This window comes from Pagrus pagrus (genome assembly GCF_965226575.1).
Source record: "Pagrus pagrus genome assembly, chromosome: 15".
NCBI classification, from domain to species: Eukaryota; Metazoa; Chordata; class Actinopteri; order Spariformes; family Sparidae; genus Pagrus; species Pagrus pagrus.
In genome coordinates, this window is record NC_140199.1 from 13,894,897 (window position 1) to 13,920,713 (window position 25,817).

General features: G+C 43.4%; 1 protein-coding gene across 4 annotated transcripts in view; it reads right to left on the reverse strand.

Annotated features, from left to right (window-relative positions):
• thada (THADA armadillo repeat containing) overlaps positions 1-25,817 on the reverse strand; it is a 92,419-nt gene that overhangs the window by 4,934 nt on the left and 61,668 nt on the right. For all 4 annotated transcript variants that reach the window (XM_084376595.1, XM_084376592.1, XM_084376593.1 and 1 more), the window contains 5 exons: positions 17,652-18,037; positions 12,935-13,059; positions 10,936-11,008; positions 10,518-10,668; positions 10,200-10,319 (listed from right to left, as the gene is read on the reverse strand). In XM_084376595.1, coding sequence (XP_084232721.1) covers positions 10,200-10,319; positions 10,518-10,668; positions 10,936-11,008; positions 12,935-13,059; positions 17,652-18,037 — 855 coding nt within the window. The remainder of the gene's footprint in view (positions 1-10,199; positions 10,320-10,517; positions 10,669-10,935; positions 11,009-12,934; positions 13,060-17,651; positions 18,038-25,817) is intronic.

Sequence of the window (25,817 nt, forward strand, 5' to 3'; positions counted from 1 at the left end):
CAGGGTTGGGAACCCAGATTGTTTTTCCTCTTCAGAGAGGAGGCGTAAAATCGGAGCCGAGTCTGAAGTCTGAGCGGAGAGGGAAACCCGCTCTGTGAACATTAGAGGCTGCTGATTGTACCGTATTAGAGGAGATTTAAGACGTTAGGAGCTTGAGTGACAAATTCCTTTCTTTACCAAGAAGCCGCCTCTCTCTTGGACAGCTCTGCCTCTGATGTCAAGCCTTTACAGCCCCCATAATAGGAACATAATAGGAAATTTTAGCTGCATTCAATTTATCTACTTTTCTACGGAGGTTTCACACATCGCTTAACGCGATTTCCCTCCTCGAGCTTTGGGCGCAAAATACTCCTTTTCTCAAGGGGATTGTGTTTCAAGCTATTACTGGCATGTGGGGTGCGTAGTGTGCAAGTACTGTATGTGTGTGTGCGTGAGCTGGCATGAGTTTAGTCCTAAGTAGGTATTGTTTGCGCTGGAAGATTGCGTGAGTTTATGTCAGATGATCACGTCTCTGCAAATGACAATATCAGTGCTAGTTGGTGAATGCACGGGTGTGAGTAAGATGGGGCGAGGCTGTGTGTGCGTAAGTGTGTATATGTGTGTGTGTGTTGTGCAGTTGGCATTGACTGGCACACACTCCATCCACTGGCACTCTTATAGTACATTTGAGCTGGGCAGGGCAGGAGTGTGAGGGAAAAACTTAACCTTGTGCCACTTGTGGAAACAGTATAACAGTCGTACCATTCTGAGCTTCTGAAGAGATGTTTCTTTTTAACTGGACGAGGATCTTTGGTTGCCTTGTTAGAGACTCAGCCATGTTGTTTTAGGAAGTGCTTTATAAATCTGTGGGAATCGTAGAAAAAGCCCATCACCATGAACAGTATCATCTTTGCTGAGGCAAACTGTCTTCTAGCAAGTGGACACAAAATCCAAACAGCCAAATCGACTCTAGTTTATGGTTACAGACTTGGGCTGGAACTATAAGCTCATAGCAGGTTTTGACAATATAGTGTGATGAATGAATGAATGAAGAGGTTGAGTATTGAACTATAGCTAACGCTAACACGATGCCAATGCTAACATACTGATGTTTAGCAGTCACAATGCGTACCATGGTCAATAATCTCTGTTTAGCATGTTAGCATCCTGAGGGGAACATGAATATCTGCACCAGATTTAATGGAAATCCAAACCACATTTCACCACAAATGTGAACCATGTGGCCACTGCAGAAAAAGTCAGCGGATCGTCCTCTAGGGACCATGGATTTTGTCCAAACTTTAATGACAATCCATCCAATAGTTGTTGAGATATTTTAGTCTGAACCAAAGCGGTGGACTGACACTGACGTCCCTAGAGCCACACGACTAGCATGCCTTAAAGTCAGTATGTGGACAAGAGTACTAGGTCTTCATTTGCGAGGCTGGTGTCCTTGTGCACTATTGTCCTACAATGCAATGCAAAATTAAGTGGAGGATCTGCCAACAGCTGAAACATATATTCTGTGCATCATGGTGAGATGCTTCAGCTCCAGCAAGATCCTACAAAACAAAAATACCTAAATGTTTGGTAAAACCATTGTGCTTTCTTAAAAAAAAAAAGCCAATCCCGAACTCAAGGTCCACTTATGAGTTATTTCCAGAGCTTTTAAATTTAATCTTACATGCAAACTCGGTAGCTGTAACGAATCAGATCCATCTCCATGTCAGTTATACAAAGTTAATCTACTTGTAAATGGACTTGGACTCTTTCTTTTGTCAAACAACTATTTCTATGGTCAAGAATGAACTTTTCTTTGTCTTTTACATTTGATTCATGTTCATCACAGCATGTATGATAACAGTGAAGTACACTGATTTGTATACTAATGGTAATACAGTAAACAAATTAATGTATAGTGCATACTATACAGTATGTAGTCTGACACTTGGACATATAAATAGCTGTTTATGTTGTGACATGGTTGATTGAATGTGTTAAGTTGTGGACCTTCAGTGACTATAAACTGTCAATAAAAGCACCATATAAAACAACGACCTGTCTGTTTAGCTGTTGGCTGGGTTTCAAACATCACTGCTCTGCTCACTGCTGCAGCCTCATTGTGTCAACAGTCGTGTCATTAAAGTCACTGAATTAAATGAAGAGAGTGAAGAAACCATAGCTGTTCAGTAAATCCTCACTGAGCTTCTGCAGCTGGGGGTGGGGGGGTGTCAGATGTCCCATTGAGAGCAGGGGGAGGGAGAGGATACGATGCGTGGGTGGGTGGGTGTTTTCGGCGGGTTGTCAGGACAGTGAAACGAGAGAAAACACTTCCCGCCCCCACAGTCTTCAACTCACTGGTGTCATCATGTTCACTGTACTGGGAATTAATTCCTCCGCTCGGCCACCCGCATCTGAGGGATTTGGGTTAGAAGCTGCCCCTTTAAATTACTGCTACAACTACGGCCATCCCACCTGTGGACTGCGACCTGCTGAAGGACCATCCTACAGATATCTCAGCTGACAAACGCTCTGCCCCACAATCAGGTCTTTATTCCATACAGCCTGGACAAAGACTTCCTGTCCAACAGGGGCTGCAAAGATCTACATATGTAGAATTTAATCCGTGATCTTGGGGCATCTGAAAAGCCCTTTTATTAAGCTTGAAAGTGCATCGTGGTAGTTTGAAAACGAGCGGTTGACGAAGATGAGGTTTTCGCTCAACAGCAAAAAAAACCCACAGCGTGAATCTTTACAAAGGCTCAAAGGAACATGCGAGGCACACAGAGCGTGAGCTGCAGACGCTACAGTGGAGCCGAGACACCAGGAAGCATAGGTGCGAGATAGAGAGAGGTGTGAAATAAAAACACACACTTTACAGCCCTGACTTCCTCTGCTGGCTGATGAGAACCAGGGAGACCAAGAGCAGCAGCAGCAACAACAACAACAACAACATCAGCAACGGGAAACACTACCTCGAATAACAATAGCACAAACTTAGTGAATGCAGAGCGTTAACATAGATATAATGGTCTGAGATTATGCCGGCAGTTGGAGATCACTGTAGCAGCATTTTTCATGAAACCCCAGTCAGTGGTTTGTTCAGTCAGTGGTTCAAATGCAAGTCAAAGGCTACCTCACCAGGGAGCCAACGGAGGCTCCCATCTGTCTGTCAGAGAAACTCCATCCTCCAAAGAGCGCCAGAGGCAAAGAGATCCTGACTTACAACCCTGAGTGTGGATCATGGTCAAAAAATGCTGGATTCTACAATTCCCAAAATTCAACTGAAAAGCAATTTCCCCCCCTGATGACATCATCAATGTTACATCCTTATACTTTGGAAAGCTCCTCCAGATCCAGAGATGAAACGATGCCACTGCTTTCTCAGGCTGACTAGTGCTTCTCTTATGATCTTGTGTAAAATAGGTGGAGTGCTCCTTTAAAAGTGATGTCCTTTTGTCTTTCAGGCATAGGTGTCCTTTATGTAAATGACCCTTATGGCTTTATTCATGGAAGAACATTTACAGAAGAACGAGAGGTTTGCATAATGGCCCTATTTGGATCCTGGAGTGAGGGAAGGAGCTGTTGAGAAGAAGAATAGTGTCTGTTGTCGTCTCACGAGGCGCATCAGTGATGGATTTTAATCATGAACTAGAGACTAGCCGTGACACCCGTCAACATGTTCACATTCTGACCCATGACTTCTCAGTAGTGATAAATACAATGACCACATACATCTTTGATCATTGTGTAACTCGTCCTTTAACTTTATCTCAATCTCAAAGTACTAAAAACGGCTTTTGTGTTACTTCCTGATACTTTAGGTGTCTCCAGGACCACAGTTTGCCATGACGTGGAGACAAAGACCCTTTTAAACCCGGCATGTGGATGTATGTCAGTGGTGGTTTTCTCTGCTGGGTGAGATCGGTGGGTCAGTGGGAAACAGTGGTAAATACGGTGGCGAGCCATCTCCTGCATTACAGCAACTCTGAGGGAACACACTACCTCAAATTTAGAAACACTTAGTAACCCTGCCCCCCCAACAACAACGTCATCGTCCATCCTCATTCGCCAGTTCATCAGACATCGCCCAACCCTAGCTGACACCACTTTGTTGTTTATTACACTAATCTTAATCTCTTCGCACAGAAGAAGCTGATGCATTTAGAAAGTGGTCTTAAAAAGATTACAAGGTGTGTGTTTTTTTTTCTTTCTGCGCATATTTAACCACCTGCTGAGGTCTTCTGAGTCAATTCAGACTTGTGGATTATTAAAAGTGATACATAAATCTTATTAGGTCTGGTCCAGGTATGATTTGCCAGTGAGAGTTATACATTGAAGTGACTTATTCAGACAAAAACAGCTAAACAAATGCGAACAATTTGTTTAACATTTCTACATTACCTGGCTCTATGTGGACTCTCCCGATGAAGTCAACGCCACCAGTGCCCCGTGACGGTTAAAGAGAACGTTTTACAGATAATAATCGCACTATTTCACAGTAACAGAGGATGCACAATGAGGCCATCTCAGTTTCACACGGTTCGGTTGTGAAACACACCAAGAAACTGTACTCCTATTTTATCTTCGAAACACATCACAATCAAGTGTCATGACCCACTGCTGTAGGCTGCGATGAATACACCACACACACACAAACACACCCTGCAGACACCAGTCATCAGTACAGACATGTGACTTTATTTCACACCACCAGCCAGATCATTAAAATCTCATTCCCCACGCTGCCTTTGCAGTCGAGGATGGCACAAGTGGCGAAAACCTCAGCTCTGTTTGTGTGCTTTCACTGGAGGGTGAAATAACAGCTTATTTACTCCTAAAGTAAAAGGTTAAAGCTGCAATTCAAAAGTTAAGTCATTCCCTCGTGACAGTAAGTGCCTCCGCTTTCTGTGCATTTTACTCTTTCTTCTCAAATTAGGAACACTTTCCTCGTCCAGCCACTCAACATAAACTAACACAAACCCGGGTTTAATGGTTGAGTGAGTTTTGTGCTAAAATAGGACACGGTCTGTTTAATGAGTGTCCTTCAGCGCTGTCAGGTCGTTCATTCATCTGCGTCACCCACTGTAAATGAATGGACCGGGGGAAAGGACACATGAATGGCGCATATTCTGCACAGGCATGTGTCGGCTTTACAGTAAGCAAAGTAGGTTACCTCAGGCGAGCTGCTTGATAATGGTTCACTGACAATGGCCTGGAAAACATGGGCATGTCAGCAAATGAGTGTGTCAGTGTGTGAGGCCACGACTGCATTTTTTAACAGGGTTCAACTGTACTTGAGAATAGTGGATGTCAGTATAGTAAACATGAAGTTATCGCTAGCAGCCATTTAGCATAGCTCAATAACAAGACTGAACAAGAAGAAAACTGTTGGCCTGGCTCTCTCTGAAAGTAGCAGCATCTATATATAATCTAGACACACGTCACAAGATAATAAATACTTCATATCTGTACGGTTTATCTGTACAAAAACTATTTTTTGGCATGGATTTTTAGGATTTTCTTGGATTTTGGATGGATTTTTCTTTGTGTAGACATTTACAACGATCGTCAAACCCAAAGAAATCCTGATTTTATTCAAGGTAGCGGTGCGTTTCACTTGGTCACCTGTCGCTCTAACTTCAGGGAGACAGCCAGGGAGTGAGGGAGGAAGTCAATTAACGAGACTAAACATAACATGAATAAAACTTTAATATTTTATCTCATCCGTGAAAACATTTCTGCCTGAAGCACGTAGATGGATTTTCATTGTCAACGCTCCCATGATCCTATGCGAGTCCCGTCTGGAATATCCTCTGTATTCTCCTTCTGTCTCCTTAAGTCTTGTTTTCACAACTTAATGTTTCGTATAATTCTTTAATAATATATAACTAATAAAAAATGAAATTATTTGAAAGCTCCATTGTCGTTGCCCCTTTGTCTTCCCAATCAGGATTCTGATCAATGCCCTCTTCCACACTGACGTCCAATCCAAATCCCTCTGTGCTCTATATATAAAGTGATCCCTCTGTTCCTGCCCTGAGTCTGTCACAGTGCTGGAGGTCCAGCGAGGGTGAGTGGAGTTTGATTTCAGACCCAATTAGTCTGGAGGTATTTGGGTGGTGGTGGTGGTGATGCTGGTGGGAGGGGGGGTGTTGGAGGGTGGGATTGGGTTAAATTAGATTTGCTCTTCCTGTCCAAGACAATGGCTCCACTGTGGTTCACAGCTTCAACTAACCTGATGAGAATCTGCACAAATTTCTCTCCCACACACATTAAACAGGTCTATTTGGATTTCACCTGCTCTAAAATGTACACTTTATTACAGGCAAAGTGAGCCCTACTTCCCTGCTTTTACCTGGGAAAACCCCAATATAGTGAGTGCTTCAAAGTAATTTTCAAAACTTTTGCCACCATTTTAAAAGAAAAGGTAAACTTATTCATATTCTTGATGAGAGTGAGATGAAAAGACTGATAATACCGGACAGAGCCAGGCTAGTTGTCTCCCTCCGCTTATACTCTCTCTGCTCTATTCATATTTAGCAGACAGACATGACAGTGGTGTCGATCGTCTCACTTAACTTTTGGAAAGAAAGCCAAAAAGCACAATTTCCCACATGCCAAACTGATCTTTTCGTGCTTCTCAGATATACTGAGTATATAGTCAGTTGTCAAACAGCAGGTTTAATCATTCCAACTGCATTTTAAATCTAAATGTCTTTCCTTTCTAAAGGGGGGTGGGGCGAGTGTTTTGCATGTTGTCTTTGTGTGTGTGTGTGTGTGTGTGTGTGTGGTGCAGAGCCCGTCTCAGTTCCCACATCTCTGCCTGTCTTCCATATCAAAGGGCCAGGAGTCGTCACCTCCATCTGAAGCAGCTAACACCTCAGATACTTGACTCTGCAACGGCAGGTCATAAAACACACACACACACACACACACACACACACGCGCACACAAACACAGACACAGACACAGACACACACACACACACAGACACACACACACACACACAGACACACACACACACACAGACACACACACACACACACACACACACACACACACACACACACACACACACACACACACACACACACACTATGGGCAGACTAGCTGGATTTCCTGCAGGGGATGGGAAAGACACACACAAACAAACACACATACTCTCACCCACACATATTTACAGTGACGTGCACGGACACAAACACACACACAGTAATGTTGTTTTTCCACTGGCACAGCGTTGCGCTATATAGCTGTGGTGTGGAATAGCAGGCCAGGCTATTCCGTGTCTATTTCCTGACGGCGGGGAGTCAATGTGCTGACCTGAGATATTATACAGGTCACCAAGCTAAAAGGTATCACTACCGGAATCAAACTCCACGTCTGCCATGGTGGCCAACAACATTAACAGTGCGCCACTGCAGCTCTTAAAACGCTTTCCAAAAGCTGACATGTACCACAAATCTGTGTTATAAGAGCAGCTACACTGAACAACAAAATAAGCGATAGCCTGTGTCTTTGTTAAGTTGAAAGATATGCCTAACAACAACTCCAAAACTTAGTAATGAAAGTTTTGCAGTTTTTTTGACATTTCCCAAAAGGCGTGGGCACATTCTTGAATCATTTTTATACAAAATTAGTGCGTATGTGTGGGTTTTATTTTACTCCTTCCCCATGCCAGTCAATGAGTTTGGTGTGTCATGTTCAACGGCCTGAACAGTAGAAAGCAGCAGATCATATACCTCATCAGACTAAAACCAGATGAAGTTAAATTTGATTTAGAGAAGTCTTAATCAACGTCATTCTGAATTAGACATCTCATTTTTTCCCAAGCCGATGATGAAAGTAGCTAACAAGTGCTGACTCTCTCTCTCTCTGCTGAGTCTGCTGAGTTGCACATGCTCAGTTCTGATCAGGCAGAATGAGGTACTATCATGGAGGCCACTTACTTTTTTTTTTAAATAATAGTATCAAACCACGGTGGAAAGAAACCAATTACAGCTACTCAGATTACTTAAAGTAATTTTTTTGAGTATATTTTCAAGTCTGCAATTTCACTCATACTATGTAAGCATGGGGAGTATGCATTACACCATGTAATCTACTTAGTTACTTTGAATATCTTAACTGAGTAGTGAGTACAATTTGACTTAATACCTTTCATCTGGATTAGTAATATTTCAGTAATGGACTCGCACTTGAGTATAGATTTTCAGCACTCTCTCCACCTCTGATCGTGACAACCTTAGACAGCAGCGAGTGCAGTCGTACAATCATGATGACTTCATTAAATACCACAGCTACCCAAGTACCAAAATGTCCTCTCAGCTCTCTGTCCTATATTTAATTTTAGAAACATCACTTAAGTCTAAGCTTTCAAAGCAGAAAGATGACATATTTTTCCAAATGAGGGTTTTGTTTGTTGTTTTTACAGTCAGTGGGATGTGACCTCTTTTGGGTTTTACTGTTGTTTTTCATTTACATGAGGAATTCAACGTTTCTGGCCAAGTCACTCATTCATTTCATACGAGATTACCAATTTACCGTCTCATTTCTTCCGTCTGTGTTGTTGCGCTGCATTCCTGCTCTGCTTACGACACATGTTCAAATAAAACAGGAATTCGGTGCAATTTTTATGATCAGCTTGGAGGCTGGAGTAGGGTTGGAGTGAAGAGTGAAGAGTGAAGTCACACAAAAAAATGGAGACAAAGTTTACGGTAAGTACCACTCACACTCTGACTCCCACACACACACACAAACTGTAATCTGCAAATGAGCAGTGAATATGGATGGACAAAGGAGGACACCCCACACACACTCATAAGGACACCCAGTCTGTAATTATGCCTATTGTGCTCTCTTCCTGTTCTACAGTAAACCTCTCCATCTTAGTCATGCTGTTGAGCTCCTATCTGATTTTTAGCTGATGGCTTATCTGACCCTGTCTGGCCTTATGTACATAAACACATATAGAACACACACACACACACATTGCTTTTGGATAAAATCCTGGTATCAAAACACCTTCAGGAATTTTTTAAATGTGTTTCCTTGACCTTTCATATCATGAACCACACTCTGCCTTTAAAGGAAAAGTTTGGAGTTTTCTCACTCATCGTAAATGGTCAGTAAATACATTAGAAATGCGGTCAGTCTAAATTCAAACATGTCCATTTAAGCCTTTAGCTAAAATAACCCTGACTGGAGTTGAGTCTTCCCCTATGACTCTGCCCTCCCATCAATAAACAGCGTTGCTATGAGAGACTTTTGAGGACATGTTTTGCCGTCTCGTGTTATGTTATGAGATACCATCAGCGGCGACAGACACAATAAGGGTGGCTCCTGGAGGAGAGCTGGGAAAATACAGGAAGTGAGTGCTGTGAGGACAGGAAGTCACACTGGGGCTTGTTTGTGAGGGGCACTTGAGTTCTGGCAGCTGTCAGTCCTCTGATAGTGTGTGTGCGTCCGTGTGAGAGAATTGTGAGGGAGTCTCTATCATTAGTGTGACGGTCATTAGTGTGTGTATACTTGAGGTGTCCGGTAAAGCCTGCCATCATATGATTCTTCAGAAAACAGACCTCCAACGTTCCCAAAACAATGACACATAACCACACACACAAACATATAAACACACACTTTTCACTCTTGCGTCTCGACTGCCAAACTAGAATTAGCGCCCTTCATTCCTGGTATGCTCCCCAACCCTTCGCACGAAATGATGTCATCAACCCTTCTTGTCATCAGCATTTGTTTGTGGTGTTTTATGCGTGTGTGTTTATAAGTATGTATTATCACTGTTGTCTTACCGGAGCCAAAAGTCAGTGGACACCCCTACTAATTATTAACTCCAGGTGCTCCAGGCACATCCGTTTCGTTAAAAAAAAAGCATAAAATCCAGCACGTAGCCGTGAAATCTCCATAAACAAACATTGAGAATACATGTGTCACTGTAATAGGAGCCCAAATTAGTCAGTTTGTGGAATTTCTGCCTTGATAGATCCGCTCCTGTCAGCTAAGTGCACTGATCTTTTGCCATACAGTGTGTGTTTGAGTGAGTGTGCATGTAAATCCCAACCAGGCAAATGTGTAAACCGCGTTTATAATCATAGCCGTTTGTGCTGTGCAGGTATGGTATGTTAAATAGTCTTTAAATGGATATTTTCTGCATAATTGTGAGTGTGTGTGAACATCTTGGCAGTGAGTGTGTGTGTGTGTACCTGTACTCAGCACAGGTGATGGTACAGAGATGAAGTCAGAGGCTGAGTCTCGCACTTCCTGGTCTTCATCCTGCAGCAGTGTAAAGAGACTCCTCCACAGAGACACTGTAGTGGACAGACCTGAGACACGCACACACGCACACGTACACACGCACACGCACACGCACACACACACACACACACACACACACACACACACACACGTAAGATGAAGATATTTGAAATGTTTTTCTTATGGTTTTTGTAACACAAGTTTGACTTTTTCTGTTGCCATCGACTGTCTGGGAGCTACACATTTCCTCTATAACTGAGACTCACCCAGTGGCAGATGAGGGCTGCTCAGCACAGTGGCCGTACAGTTGACCAACACCTTGGCGGCCGTCAGCTTCACCTCCACTGGCTGATCTTCGCTGCAGCATGAGCACACTAGTGTCCCCCACTGAGATAAACAAGCCACTGCACTCGCACCCTGGATGACAGATTCATCAGAAAAACACATATAAAGGTGTAAAAGATAGTAAATCAGCTCTTTCATCACTGTTCAATCCAGTCGCACAGAATGATCTGGATGTTCTTACATGTCATAATCTGCATTTGTTCTGTTTCTCCATGAATTTAATCAGATTTCTGGTTTATTTGTCAACACTGAAACTGATTGCTCTCTGTCTTATTTTAGTCACACAAGATGATTTTCTGGGTGAGGAAACACAGGGTTATCTCCATTGACTTGATTTACCTGAGGGTTAGAGTCCACCATTTGAACCACCAGTTGGGAGACCAGGGTCAGGGCAGCACAGTGGAGCTCCACACTGAAACACAAAATCAAACACCTGATACCAGACTGCCAGACTTGGTTAGCTTATTTTTAATGTCTGTCCAGGAAGAAGGACCCCTCCACTGTTGATCTTTCTGAGGTTCCCCGCTTTTTTCCTGCTTATAAGGGGTTTTGAGGAACCAAAACAAGGGTCGAGGGACAGAGGGTGCCGTACAGATGGTAAAATCATCTGATATCTCTCAGCGTTATATTGATAAACAACCCTTACTCCACTATTTACTAATGGAGGTGAAGAGAATTTCATGTGGGTGCTAAGAAGTACGGTGAGTAAATGTTTTGTTTTAGCTATTCGTGTGAACTTACCCTTTAATTTTCCAGGTAAGTGCAGTGATTGGGTCTGACAATGATAATGTGCTCTTCAGGTCCTTCAGTGGAAACCATTACTCACACATTACACTCCAGCACCACCAACTACACACACATCACTCATCTGTATTGACTTACAACCCACAAAAGAAGTGTGCTGTACTCACCACTACATTATGGATCACAAGAGCCCGAGTGCCATTCAATCACACGGCAGACAAGGGCAGCCAGCAACCCAATCTCATCCCTGCCCGGCTCTAATCATAACCCTGGGGCCGCTCCAAGGGGAAAGTGGATCCCCACGTCCAGAGATTGCGGCCAGGAAAAGGCTTTAGAGGGCTAAAAGCCTTTGTAATCCTATCCTTATTCAAGCCTGTATTCTCTTGTCGAGGTGAGAAAAGTACAGCGGTGGCTTGTCAAGGAAGGTGTGTGTGTCTGTCAATGCTTGTCAGAGGGCTTACAGTATATGCACACACACACACACACACACACGCACACACAAATACTGGAACAGTACGTGCCAGATCAGTTTGTGGTAAGAGGGGGCCTATGACTCATGAGTGTGTTGTAAACTCCGACAATAATAATGGTTTGAGTCCGACAGGTGTGAATAAGCTAATGCAGGAGTAATGTTCTGATGCCTTTCAGAGCGCAAATATCAGCTTTCATCCACGTTTATATTTCTAATTCTTCAAAAAAACTACCCCATCTCTGTGGCTGCCGGACAATCTGGTTACCTAACAACTGCAACGATACACAAACACCCGCTCAGAAAGGAGCAAGTTAACTCCAGGTGTGCCCAGGTGCAGGGTTAAGGTGCAGCCAGTGAACCCGAGTGTTGCTCCTCCATGAATGCAGGCTTGACAGCCAGCCTGCCACAGCAGCGTGAGGGCTCTTTCACAAGTGGAGGGAGCCAGAAAAAACAGGGAAGTGGAGGAGGAGGAGTGTGTTGTTGCATCTTGACCTGTAGAACATTCATGTGTCCTCCATCCATCACAGCTAGAAGCAAGTCTGGGATTGTTTAAGGACTGTTTTGACAGCAGGTTTTCAGGAGGGAGCAAGCGTTTGAGTCCCACATTTGCCTCCCTTTTCCTAGATAAATCAAGAAATGAACTAAAGCTACAGGTGCTGGCCTGTTGTGTGCTCACATGTGGACCCCTATCTGATAAGGATTTTGCTTTTAGATGTTTTATTAGCGAAAGTGTGTGACACTCATGACCGGAATAGCCATAAATTCTGTTATTATGTTACTTATGGATGAATTACAGTGAAAATAAGTTATTCCCATTTTGGCTGAGGACCCCCTCGAACCCCCTCAAGGATCCCTGGGTAAATAGAGGCGTCTGACATTTCAATCATAATCCTGTTCTAACCATTTTTCTGGGAAATAAATACCATTCAGAACTGCAGCTTCCAATTCTGCGTGTGGCCATTCATACTGAAGTGTCCTACACACCGTGCAGTGTGTATCTCTACCTGCTGGATGAATGTGATAACTCACTCCTTTGGCCTGAACAGAGGATCACATTAAAATGCCTTTAGGGAGATGTTAAAGATGATTTGTACATTTAAATGTACATGCGTCTTCTCTAACCTGTGAGCAGATTTCTGAGCCAGAGCAAGAAGGTGCAGCAGGACCTCCTCCTGGGACAAAAGCTGAACGCCATCCCTCCACCGGAGCGCACCGCTGGAGCTCAACACACACAACACCGAGAGGACCTGAGAGGAGGAAGCAGAGGCAGAGACAAAGAGACTGTCAAAGGAAGAAGAAATAAGATATTAATGTAGTCATTCTCTTTCACCTCCATTTCACTCTCACACACACCCATTCAGAGCTACTGGTGAGGGAAGTTGCTCAGGGCCATCCATCAACACAGCTTTGGTGTCCTCTCTGCAGGGCGGCTGGCAAGTCTCCCCGAGGGTATTTTTACCACACCGGTCAGATCCTCCCTATGCACACCCTAACCACGGGTACACAGCTGCCTCACTCTCTCTCTCACACACTAATATATGCATGTGTATGGATGCACAAGCACTTGAGCGCACACAAAGATGAGCAGCATTTCATCCATTATTTCCCTCTTTCATTCAGGCTGTTCCTTGTTTTTGTCTCCTCTCAGCATCCATTCAGCTTAACCTCCTAAACTTGATTTTCTGCTTCCTCCACCCCTTGCTGCTTCCCCCTCCTCTCCATCCTTTCAATGCTGTTTTCTTTGCCCGGTCACTCCTCCGGAGAGGGAGGCAGCTGACCGAGTCAGAGGAGGAAGAGACTAGTTTTCCACCGCGTGAGACCCCCGTTAAAAACACACATCCAGCCGAGAACACATGTTGACATTCCTGCTGCATATCTCAGTGATTATTATTTCTTTCAAGGCCCCAACCTGTTATTAGAGCTTTAAAATAAAGCTTGCTTTATGGGATCTGTGTGGGTGGAGAGCAGGACAAGCGGGCGCATGCAGCGTCTGTGTGTAAACATCTGTGTGTATATGTATGTGTATAAAGTGTATGTATGTGTGTGTATTTGCGTATGTGAGCAGTAAAAAAGACAAGGTAGCAAGGTGGACCTCCGTGCTGCTGGTCTGTTGTTGTGACCACTGACCGACTCCAAACAGTCTCAAAGTTCAGTTTAAAATAATACGTTTCAAACAAAGTCAAACATGCAGTACATATGTATGTGTGAATTATTCAACAGCAAATAAAAAACTGATAATTCATAAAAACACAGTTGTTTAGAGCGGCTTAAAAATCTTGATTCCAAAGCTTTCATTTTTCTTACTGGGTTTTTACTTATGTCAATTTCTTGCCAATTTCGTATTTGCTTTGTTAACCGACTCTTTTTCCCACGGACTCTTGAAAATGACTGTGCACATGCGGACGAGGCTGAAATGAATCCAAGATGTTTTCTCAGTTCTTTTCTGTAACGAGTTTAATGTGATATTACGTCAGTTCTTCGTCCATCAACGCGGCTTTACGCAAACTGCACAAACACTGGCTCGAGGGAGTTAAGACTGTTATCAGAATTCCTCACAATAGCACATCGTGTACACGCAGCTAATGTTGTCCATATTTCATACTGCTGGAGACAAGTCGGTTGGAAACGTTCTAAGGCACCAACAAGTAGTGCCAAATAACCAAAGTAACCCATTACGCTCGTCAGGGAGTCTGTGGTGGACATAGTGTATTTTTTAGATAATATTTCCCTAAGTCCACTGGCTCCTCTCAACTCCAATGAGAGGGAATCAATCATTGAGCCAGAGTCATTACTCATCTGGTCACTGCATTTTCTCTCTCTTTATTGCACGACTGAAAACATACACAGTTTAAATCCCAGCTATTGCCTGTGTGTTTTTCTCTGTTAATCCACCCGTCTGTCTGCCAGGCATTCGACTCTTAGCTCCGACCCAGCTGGTCCGACCGTCTCTGCTGCTTCTGACTTTTACAACCGCCTTTAATGAGCTCCCGTCTTGCAACACACTCGGCTGCCCGCGTACTCAAATATACACAGTCACAGGAAAACATGCCAACTCAGGCGTACAGACTTCCATAGCTGTAACATGCAAATAAACAGTGACGCCCACCCTGCATGAACAGACACACACACACACACGTTAATAAATATAAACTTTACACTCCATCCAGCCTTCACTGCGCTGCTGTCTAGCCCCTTTTTAGCCCCGACAGCCTCAAGGTGTTGCTGCTTTTCACTGGTATTTTCTTGCATCTTGGGCCAAAGTAGATTCAAAGCCAAACCATGTACGATTCTGACCAAAGAGGGCAAGACTGCCAGAGTAAACTTCCCAACACGACTTTTATTCAAATGTCAAAAGAATCATAATGGATTGTGTGCAAAGCCAGCTCTTTAAACTATGGCTTCATAGACCAAGTTATACAGTAGTTGCTCTCACAATATCATCACACAATCTCTTCCTCGAGCCTCCTGCTTCCTATTTTGGTATACTCATTAAGCTTGTGAATGAAACCAAGGAAGGCAATATTAGATGTGACAGACAAAACCAAGTGATGACTGTCGGTATTTCTTCTGGTAAAAACAAAGATTCAGCAGGACACAAATTAAAAACAGACGACGTGCTGCAAATCGGCATTTATGCAAAGACGCATTTTCCGTTTGTTAAGCTTTGCACATTCATATTGCAACAGGTAGTAGGCAAGTGTATCCCGGGTCTGAAATAAGCACATTTAGGTCATTACGCTTATTGATGCACACTTATTCTAATACATTCAGATCATCCATGATTCACCATGGACTACTGCGACACACCAGGCCAGTTGCTGGCAGTGACGTTTCAGTAAACTGCTTTGAGCACAAACTATAATCAATACGCATGAAGAAGTCTGAACACATCAGGCAGTTTTCATCCTATAAGTCTTGTAGCATTCAAAGTTTGACGCACGGTTTGAAAATATGAACTATGTAAGTTAAGCAGCAAATAAAAGTCTGATGTTTAATTTTTAAGGACTAACTAGGTCGACACATAACGCATGAACAATGCAGGGTAACACTTAATAATCATTAAATCAATTTTAGAAATGATTTCACTGTTAAAACACAACAAAATTCCTTATGAACCATTTATTTAAAGTTGCAACTAATGTTTATAATACTTTGTAAATGGTTAATAAAGACTGTGTAGTTCATGTATAAACAGTATCTGGATGGCCATTATAAAGTTGGAGCTGATGTTTATAAGCCTTCACGATTGTCTTTGTCCACTTGTGTCTGAAATCAAGGATCCCTAAACTGCATTGCTGCTGCCAATGGAAAGCTCGGCAGACACAGCGACAAGGGTGCTTTTTTTCATCGTCATCTGTTTTTAAAGCCGTTTGCTTTATTCCACTTATCTGTTCTTGATTTTATGAGGAGATAAAATAAAACCAAAGCATCTCCATGTGTTTGCGACAGGATGTCCTCATTAATCACGGTTGCTGTGCGGTCTTAGTTGGCAGAAAACACGTCACACAAGTAAACAGTTGACAACTGGTAAATACCTCAGGTGTGAGTATTGAGAAAGAGCCATGCGTCATTTCCTAATTTGATTTTTACTGGAATAAGAATGTTATTCTGTTGACAGGAATTGAAGGAATAACTTCTGCGTCATAACTAGGAAGTAGAAACGAAGATTTTGCAATTTATAGTAAAGTACACAAACCCAAGAAACCCCATAAACAGCCTTTTATGGTTTTGAATACAAGTTTTATCTTTGCATCTTTGATACTGAATAGGTACAGGTTCAGAGAATGTGAGGAGTCATGCTTTCAGGGCCTTTCAGGCTACCATCTGCCTCCCTGAGTCGTCTAACGCAGCAGATTCCTTCAGCACATGTGTTAAGAATAAGGACCGAAGAGGACAGGAAAGTTTACTTCAGTCTTTGGATGCATCATCACCAACAGACCAACACTATGTCCTTGGCCTACTGCTGCTCCTCTCCCAGAATGCATCGCTGTCGGAGTCCAGGGCGAGCTATGGCAACCGGCCCGCTGGGTTGGTGTGTCCTTGGCGCAGGGGAGGCTCCACTTAACAGGGCCGACACTTTAAACATTAACTGCTGGCCTGTAAAGCAGCGCCTGGCGAGGAATGTACGGCCAAACACACACATATGCAAAACCCACCCCAAAAAACCTTGAACGCAACATACACATTAAACACACACGTCGGCAGCGGCGTGGAAACACACACACACACACACAGCCTAGTCAGTCAGTCGTAGCAGTGCTGAGTCATGTCAGCTCTGGAGGAGTGTTAGCGACAGGAGTAACCGATCTGCTGTCGTCCACACTGAAATAAGACCTTCTGTCCCCGCACAGGAAATAGGCTGCGTTTTCCTCTCCAAAACTTGTTAGAGTGGAAGCCGACAAAACCTCTCATGAGTGTGTGTGAGAGAGAGAGAGAGAGAGAGTGAGCGAGTCAGCTCGCTGCCAGTGTGCTTGGCGTGTCCCCCTGCGGCCGATTAGCCTCTCACGCGAGCCTCTGCGAGATGGATTCAGGCATTTAATCAATTTGCAGCAAGCGTCCCTGTGGCTCAGTAAAAACTGCGACGAATAGGAAAAACATATTTCTTGGAAAGTGTTCATCATTGTGTGATGACAGGACTCTGAAATTCCGCTGCTTATGGCCTGTCAGAGACTCACACACAAGGCATGAACAAGGGATTATACACAAACACACACATACACACACGCACACTCACATCTATAAAAACAGCCAGACACATTTACAGGCTCTCAAACAAACACACAACAAACAAATGCACCTCTTATAATGCTTTTGTGTGCATTGGTGTGTGTGGTCTCACCCTGGCCAGACACTGGGGGTGTGTCTCGTGAAGAGCCAGGCTGGTCAGGTTAGACAGGGTGGTCTCGTCCAGCCACTGAGGTCTCCTCTTCTCCTCCTCCTCCTCCTCCTCCTCCTCCTGCAGCCTCCTCAGGACCCCCTCCAGAGCCAGCTCCCTCACCTCGTACTGTGGGCACCGCAGCAGACACTGAAGGAGCTGACCCGAGAGCTGAGGGCCTCCCCAGAGGTCAGGGATCTCCACACTGGCGCTGAGGGCCAACCGGGCCAGGCTGAGCAGGTACTGGGTGCTGCCTGGCCCCAGGGTGGAGGAGGAGTCGTCGGAGTTGACGAGGTCGGAGGCCATCAGGACGGACAGAGCTTCCCGACGGAGATCGCTGACTTCTGAATCTGACAAACACATGAATCTTCATGTTAGCTGATTCGAGTTTGGAATGATAACACAAACATTGGCTTTTATCTAATATTTAAGACTTTGAATTGCAAGCGACACGGCAAACCTCTGTTGATATCATGCAACTTTGTATTGATTTACAGTGACCCTTCCTCTGAGGAGATGAGTGGACCCAAACCATGGCAGCAAAATGCCCCCACATCATAACAGAGCCACTGTTCTGTGTTTACAATCAATCATTCAGGTTTTTCCTTTAACTTCCGTGTAGGTTAAAGTCACAAATGCAGCTTTACTAGTTCAGATGGTTACCATAGTCCAAATATCTCCAACATGGCTCATATCTGAACTGAATCCTGTTACATTAAGGCAAGATACAGCAGAGAGTTACTCAGGGATAATGTGCATTTTGGCCTTCCTTCTAGGAAACCTGTCATTTAATAAGCATTTCTTATTCACAACTCAAAAAACAAGAACTGTGTTCGTTCATTATGCTGTCGAGGAGCAGCCAGATGGATTTTCTTTTGCACAATTATCATTTCTAATTTATTTTATTTGGTACTTTTTGGCCATCGTATGCCCTTCTTAAAAAGGAGACAGACAACTTCTCCCCTCCAGCATTTCCAAGTGTTATTACAGTTGGCGCCGCTTTCGCAAAGACAACTAGATCACTTTCAGATTTCCTTAAAGTAGAAACCACCAGCAACACAGTGAGTTTATTCACTTATTTGGTCAATAATGGAGATGTGAAAGCAGACCGTAATGGTGCCAGGCTGACTGGGTGATCATTCATTTTCACCTTCATTTTCTGTGACAAGAGTGTTTTTGGACCCAGTGGCAGACAGCACTGCATGGTAAAAGCAACATTTACAGGGGGAACACTGATGGTTTCATTATCCGACAGCCATGATACTGTCTAACCAACATTTACTTCATAATGAAGTGTTGTCTCCTGCCAGTTTAAATAAGCAACATTAGAGCGATAACAGGAAATGAGGAGAGAAAGAGATAGGAATGAACCAGGGCCGTCCATGGTGCTAAGTACTGCTTGAGCAGCACAGCTTGAACTTCTACCGGACAGATGACGACAGCAACGTTACACAGTCCCTTTCTGATCAACAACACCGCTTCTCTATTTCAATCTGAATCCAACCGAAGCTGAAACATTCCTGTTTCCGTTGAGGAATAATTAAGCTGTTGCTCATCTCGACTCTATTAAGCCATGTACATTTAAATATTCCCGGTATCCAGTCCAACGTCTCTACAAGCTAAACAAACACACACACGGTCCTTTGTGAAGCAAACAGATGCAGACAACAGGCCAGACTGAAGAAGCCAGTGTCCTGTGTTCCTTTCTATTTTCACTTTTATAGGAAAGGCTGCGTCAGTGTCTGTTTGGAAATGCCCATGCTCGTGCCAACCCAGCCACCTGTGAACATACACCCATGGGGAGTGATGGACACGCAAATAAACACAGACATGTGCGCACACACACGCACACACTTCCTGTGAAATATAAGTATAATCCAGAGGCAGGGCAACTATAGAGAAACCCAATGCCATTCTAAAGCTGTGCTCCTCCCTACAGTGTTGCTCCAAGACTGCACACAGACCCCGCTTTGACAGCCAACTCAATTAGTTTACCACACACACACACACACACACACACACACACACACACACACACACGCACACACACGCACACACATACACAGAAAGCTTATGAAACCCAGTGCAACTCAATCTGGCCCCGCAGTGCCACTCAAAACGTGGCCTGACAAAAGAGCGGGAAATGCCGCATTCCTCCAGAGATGGGCTGGGTTACCGTGGAGAGGGGCCAGGTTACTATGGAACCTGATCCTCAAAGGGGGGTCCGGGGCCAAATAAGCATACCCTAATGGTTATAATGGGGGGCAGGGGCACAGTAATGACACCAATGATGAAGGGAGCAGAGAGAAGAGGATGACTGAAGGAGAATGCGAGCGTGTCAAAGAGAAAACGGCTGTCTGTCATGGTGGAGCACAGAAACGCAGAGCGTGTGTGAGCGTGTGTGTCAAAGGGTTGCAGAAACAGCATGCTACATTAGCTCGTCGCACTGTAATGCTATGATCCGGATTCATACCTGACTCGTACACAAAGCTACACAAAAAAAAAAAATCACTCTACACACTCCTCGACACTAAAGGGAAGCAAATCAAGAAGCGACGAGGCCCTGAAAGACTTTCCTTCGACTGACTCACAACGCACTTATTAAAGAGCGAAAGAAAAAGAAAGGCAGAAAGAAAGATAAAAACATAAATGTGCAGAAAGAAAGAAAAAGAGCAATTGGGGGAGGAGATACATAGTGAGAAAGAGAAAGAGGAAAAACATCATTAGTCAGGATGCAAAGCTGTTTTTTATGATGGCCTTTATTGAAATAAAGTGTGCGGAGGAGGAGGAGGAGGGGGGCAGTCAGGCATTCCCTCAGCTAATGAAAGGCGTTCCTGTGAGGGCTGTTTCAATGTGATTTTTCATGTCTGATCATAAACAGCCATTGTTCAGCCACAGCTGTGTTTATTTAAATCTGTGTCTACAACACTTGTGTCTCTTTATGCCGCTCGAGTGCAAACCTGCGGCTGGACCGTGGCCAAGCTCCATTACGTTGTGATTACCATTTGATATTTTGGGATACACCGGGATGAGGCCTGGCTCAGTGGATTACGATGCGATCAAAGCATTTAGATCGTTCACACTCCTGTGTTAATAAATAAAGTGTAGGTCTAGGTGCAGTTTATGTGTACTGATCTAAATGATGTTTCAGAGGTTCACAGACTGCTACAATCACAGTCAAAAGGAGAGGGAGAGAGTGATCTACTGAAATTTCAGCCACGTTAATGTGGCTCTATGGATGCACAATTTTTAATTAGTTCAATACTTAAGTGTTCTATAATTGCAATAAATATGTTTTCATTCAATATCGATTAATATGTCTGTTGTCTTCTCATTCAATCCACTAATCATTTAATCCCAAAGACAAGGCAACATCTTAAAAATGGCATTTTTTGTCTTGTCAACAGTCCAGAATGAAAAAATACTCAGTATACTATCATATTAGACTTTTCACCAATAACCCAAATGAATTTTCCGTTATTTACCTAATTGATTGATTGACAAATTAATTCAGCTCTGCTTTGGTTTAAGACCAAATAGCCGTTGGAATAATGACAACAATGACAATCTCAACAAAATATTGTATGACGAAACTCTAAAAGCCTGAGAAAAGAAGCTGCTCTGAAGTCTGGTGGTACGGCAGTGGACACTTATACATCTCTTGTCAGATGGCAGCAGGGTGAACAGACTGTGGCTGGGTTGGCGTTGTCATTTAGTGTACTTTATCGATATCACCAATGCTCAGTAGGTGGGCACCAATGAGGTTACCATCAGCCTCAGCTGTACTTTAGTGCTAATTAGCCAATTTTAGCATGCTATAAAGACATGGTTACCGTGGTAAAAATCATACATTCAGCATGTTAGCATTTTCATTTTTTTGATATTTTATGTTTGACAGCAGAACCCAACCGATATACCAGTTGGCTGCTATATCATGTTGTCCAATATGCGCCAGTTTGAATACCAGCCGAGCTCTCATTCGTTGTCGCATGCATGCACGGAGGGATGTCTGGCAACGTAAAGGAAACATCTTTAGTTCCACAAAGTGAGAAAATAGAGAAACTGATACATGTGATACAGTGAAATTGCAAGTCATACCACTTCTCTTGAGTACAAACACAAATGTTCATCAGGTTGACTCCAAAACCTTCCTGGAATCAAAACATGGAAAGAAGTCAGAGCTGGTTATGCTCAGTGGTTATTCTGATTTCCACGGTGCAGTTGTCATGTTTTAAGTCTGGAAACCTGAGACTAGAGAGAATCAGCCATGACCTGGTGTCATTAGCGTGCCTGTGTAGATGAAAATACAGCAGGGGAACTAAAGCACTTTGGAAGTCTATGAAGATAACCCAACAAACAGTGAAATAAAATGTGGAAAAATGAAAACGCTGTCAACAAAAGTATTGCTTTAGAGATTTACTTCATCTGGGGGTCATATGTTTTAGGGAGATTTGAGCAAACCTGAGTGGGGATTTATGTCTGAGCAGGAGAAAGAAACACATGTGATGGCCCGTTTTACAGCATAGGTCAAATATTTAAACTAAATAAAACCACAGCATCTGTTTTAAATAAACCTGGTCCAACCTTACTGTTTATGGTAAGATGGGTCCTGAACTGCGTTTGGATGGAGGATGGAGGGTCAGCACTTTGTAATCCAAACTTAAGTGTGACTGAACAGCCAAGTCCACTCCAATAACACCAACATTTTAACACCAGGCTTTTAAAGAAGTGTCAGTGGGAGACAGACGCAGAGTGAACGAACATGTGTGATGTTTTACGCAATGCTTGAGCACAGATGATGACGGTACACTTAAGAGTGCTTGTGTGTTGCATTGAGTAAATGAAGAGTTCGGTTTGTACTGATGTACCACACAAAAACTAAAGTGTGCTGGATGTTTGCTTGGGTGTAGGTGTGTGTGAGTGTGTCCATAAGCCCACTTAAAGCTGCCAGCAAAGACGCTTTGCTGCGTCAAGCTAGAAACTTTGGCTAGACGCTTGCACGTGCTCTCACAGCAAGCACACAGCTGGATTTCACATCAGCTTCCACCGTCATTACCCAAACTGTGAAAAACAAACCCCAGACGCTACGTGTGTGTATGTGTGTGTGTGTTTGTGTGCGTCTGACAGTGTGAGAGCGCTGACCTCCTTCTCATGCTGATTGAGCTTTACAATTTGCTGAGGTCCCTCCCTCTAATTACCCTAAAAGCTCCGTCCTTACATATATACGGGTGTGTTTGTGGGCTGCTTATTGTCCTAAAAGTGTCTAAGTGTTATAAATAACAGCAAGCTAGAAAATGACAAGTGTGTCCGTCAGCCACAGTCGATGGTAGATTTCCAAATTCTTGAGGAAGTTTAACTACTTCAAAAGGCGTAATTTCCTGCCAAATAAGACTACTTTGATAACTGTAGACTGAAGCGCCGCTCTCCATTGAGCCAAAATATCAGTACTGCATCAACACCAACACTACAATCTATAAAAACTACACTGTAAAAACTGTACTATCCTCTTATATGTCTTAAACCGACTCCTCTAGTTCACTAGTTTCCAACCTTTTCAGCTTGTGATCCTATTAAGATACAGTATGTAACATTTCTGGATTAAAATGTCTAAAAACGACGAGACCTCTGTTACAAGACAAGACCCCCTTGTGGTAGAAATAATGTAGAAATTGCATGTGTATATGATAATGTGAAACTATTAAGCATTAATGGAGAAAAGTCAGAAAAAAACTAACAAATTTGAGGCGCAAATGTTTTTTATTGTTGCCTCCTCGGGTGTATCTCGCGACCTTTTGGCGGTCCCAGCCCGCAGGTTGGGAGTCGTGGCTCTAAAGGGTGTCATGTGTGAACTGGACTGTCGTATTTCATAGATGGAAGAGGAATACAAAGTTCTTCTCTTGCAGCGGTCTGTACATAATCCCACAGAAAAAAGCACTAAGTTAAATGGGGGCAAGTATCCAAATATGGAACTACATGGCTAACCGAGTTGTCATGAACATCAATCTCATGTGCTAAAGTTGCTCGAAGCCTAATTATGGTAACACGCTTTTCTGTCTACTAAGACAGATTGAAGTTTGGATAATCTTTAGTCAATCACATGCTGTAAGTAGGCTGAGAGCGTTTAAGGACGCTGTTTGAGTTTTCTTGTCCATACTTGAGAGGAAGATGTTTCTTCGTAATGCTACTACTAGTTTTTCTCACCAAAACACACTGAGGATATCCTGGAACCCGAACAATCGTATTGAAATCCCTCTCTTCATTAGACTTCATAAAATATTTCAAATACTGCTTTGTTTACCTCTGAGTCTGCAAGCTTATAGTCTTCTTCCTCCCCACCTTTGCCAGGGCTTGCTGTGTTTCTTTACTAACTAATGCTTCATCAAATTCAGGAGAAAACAGGAGTAGTGACTCATTCAACATCATAGGTTAACATCAGCATCTGTTATCACACTAATGGAAACACATTAAACTCCAGCAGATTCTTCGCTCTCTATTTGTGTCTCCTTCTTCCTACTTTCCTCAACTTTCCACACACAGGACCTTTCAGCTCTTTTTACTGGCGTCGCAGGAAAGCAAAGAAACAGAAGACTGGCGGAGGTAAAGATGAAGCAATGGACAGTGGGGGCTTTTTTATGAGTCCGCGTGGATCAAAGAGCTGGGGCACAGAAATGTGTGTGAACACACACACACACACACGCACAAAGACTTGTGTTCAGAGCCGAGAGGAACTGGCTGGTAAATGCAAAGTTCCTACTTAATGCGGGGTGCCAGTTAAAAGGGAAAAAAAGAGAAGCAATATTGAAAAAGCCAATTGTTCACCTCCTTTACCCTGGTGCCAGGCACTCTTATTAAGAGCCTCCTGCTTTCATATGAACTTGCCCAACCTGCGGCTCCCTCACTCAACATCTGAAAAGAGCAATTACACAAGAGGAAAAGGGTGAGGGATTGGAAATAAGAAGTAGAAAGACAGACCAGCGGAGGACTCACACACCAGCAGAGAGAGGGTGAGAAATGAAGCCAAAGACAGACTTATGATAATAATAGAGAGGCATTAGAGGTGTGTGAGCTAGAGGGAGCTTATTTAGTTATGTAAGGAGCAGAGCCAAGTCGGGCCAGGCCGGCTCCCTCCATCTACAGGCTTGTTTTGAGAAATCCTCTCTATTTCCACTGTCAAGACCAACATGTGTTCAGCACATGGTCGACCGAAAACATAAGTGCCTCCCCCGCCTCTCCCGTTTTTTTCCCTCTCTGTACAGCACTCCAACATAAACTGGGTTATAGGCACAATCCCACCATCTGTCAGAGATCGCTCGCCATCGGTTTCACATTCCTCCACCGCGGAGACCCCCGCCGGCCTGCGCACATGTGCACACAACCACCACACCACGTACACAGATACACACACGCACCAGGGGGCTTCTCTGAACTACCCGAGACATGAAGCTGTCTTCTGTCAACAATCAGTCTAAATGGAGAGCGCAGAGGACAGCCTCGCCAGCAAACGTTGCGGGGTCGTCTGTTCGGACGTAGATAGTACAAGTTCACAGCAAATGGAGGGAACGCAGTTGCTGTTTACCGAGCAGATAAACTCCCCAGCAACTGGCTGTCATCAGCAAAAGACCGGCTAAATCACAACCGAGAACGAGAACAAACATCTTTAAAGCCATGTTCAAGAACAAAAGCATTCTAGTACTTTCCACTCGAAATGAGACTTCAATATTAGGGATGGAACTTTTTCATGATCAATTATTCTGCCTGATTTTTACGCAATTAATCGTTTAGTCAGTAAAATGTGAAAAATGCTCATCACAATTTCCCAAAATCAAGTTCTTATTATATTTAGTATTTATATCAATATAATTCCAATTGAAGAGTAATATTAATGCTATTGTATGGTAAATTATTATCCTCCTATCCACTGGATTCCCTTTTTTATTCTACTAAATCTAAAGGCACATTACACAAGAGTTTTAGTTGAAAACATTCAAAATTAACTAAAATTATCAACAAAAATGTAAAGAAAGAACAGTTTTAACTTTATGACGTCTCTCTATTGAGCTGCAGAGATATCTACTGAAGTTAGCATGCTAACCAGCTAGCCCCATCTTGTTGTGGTCCAAAGCTACAATG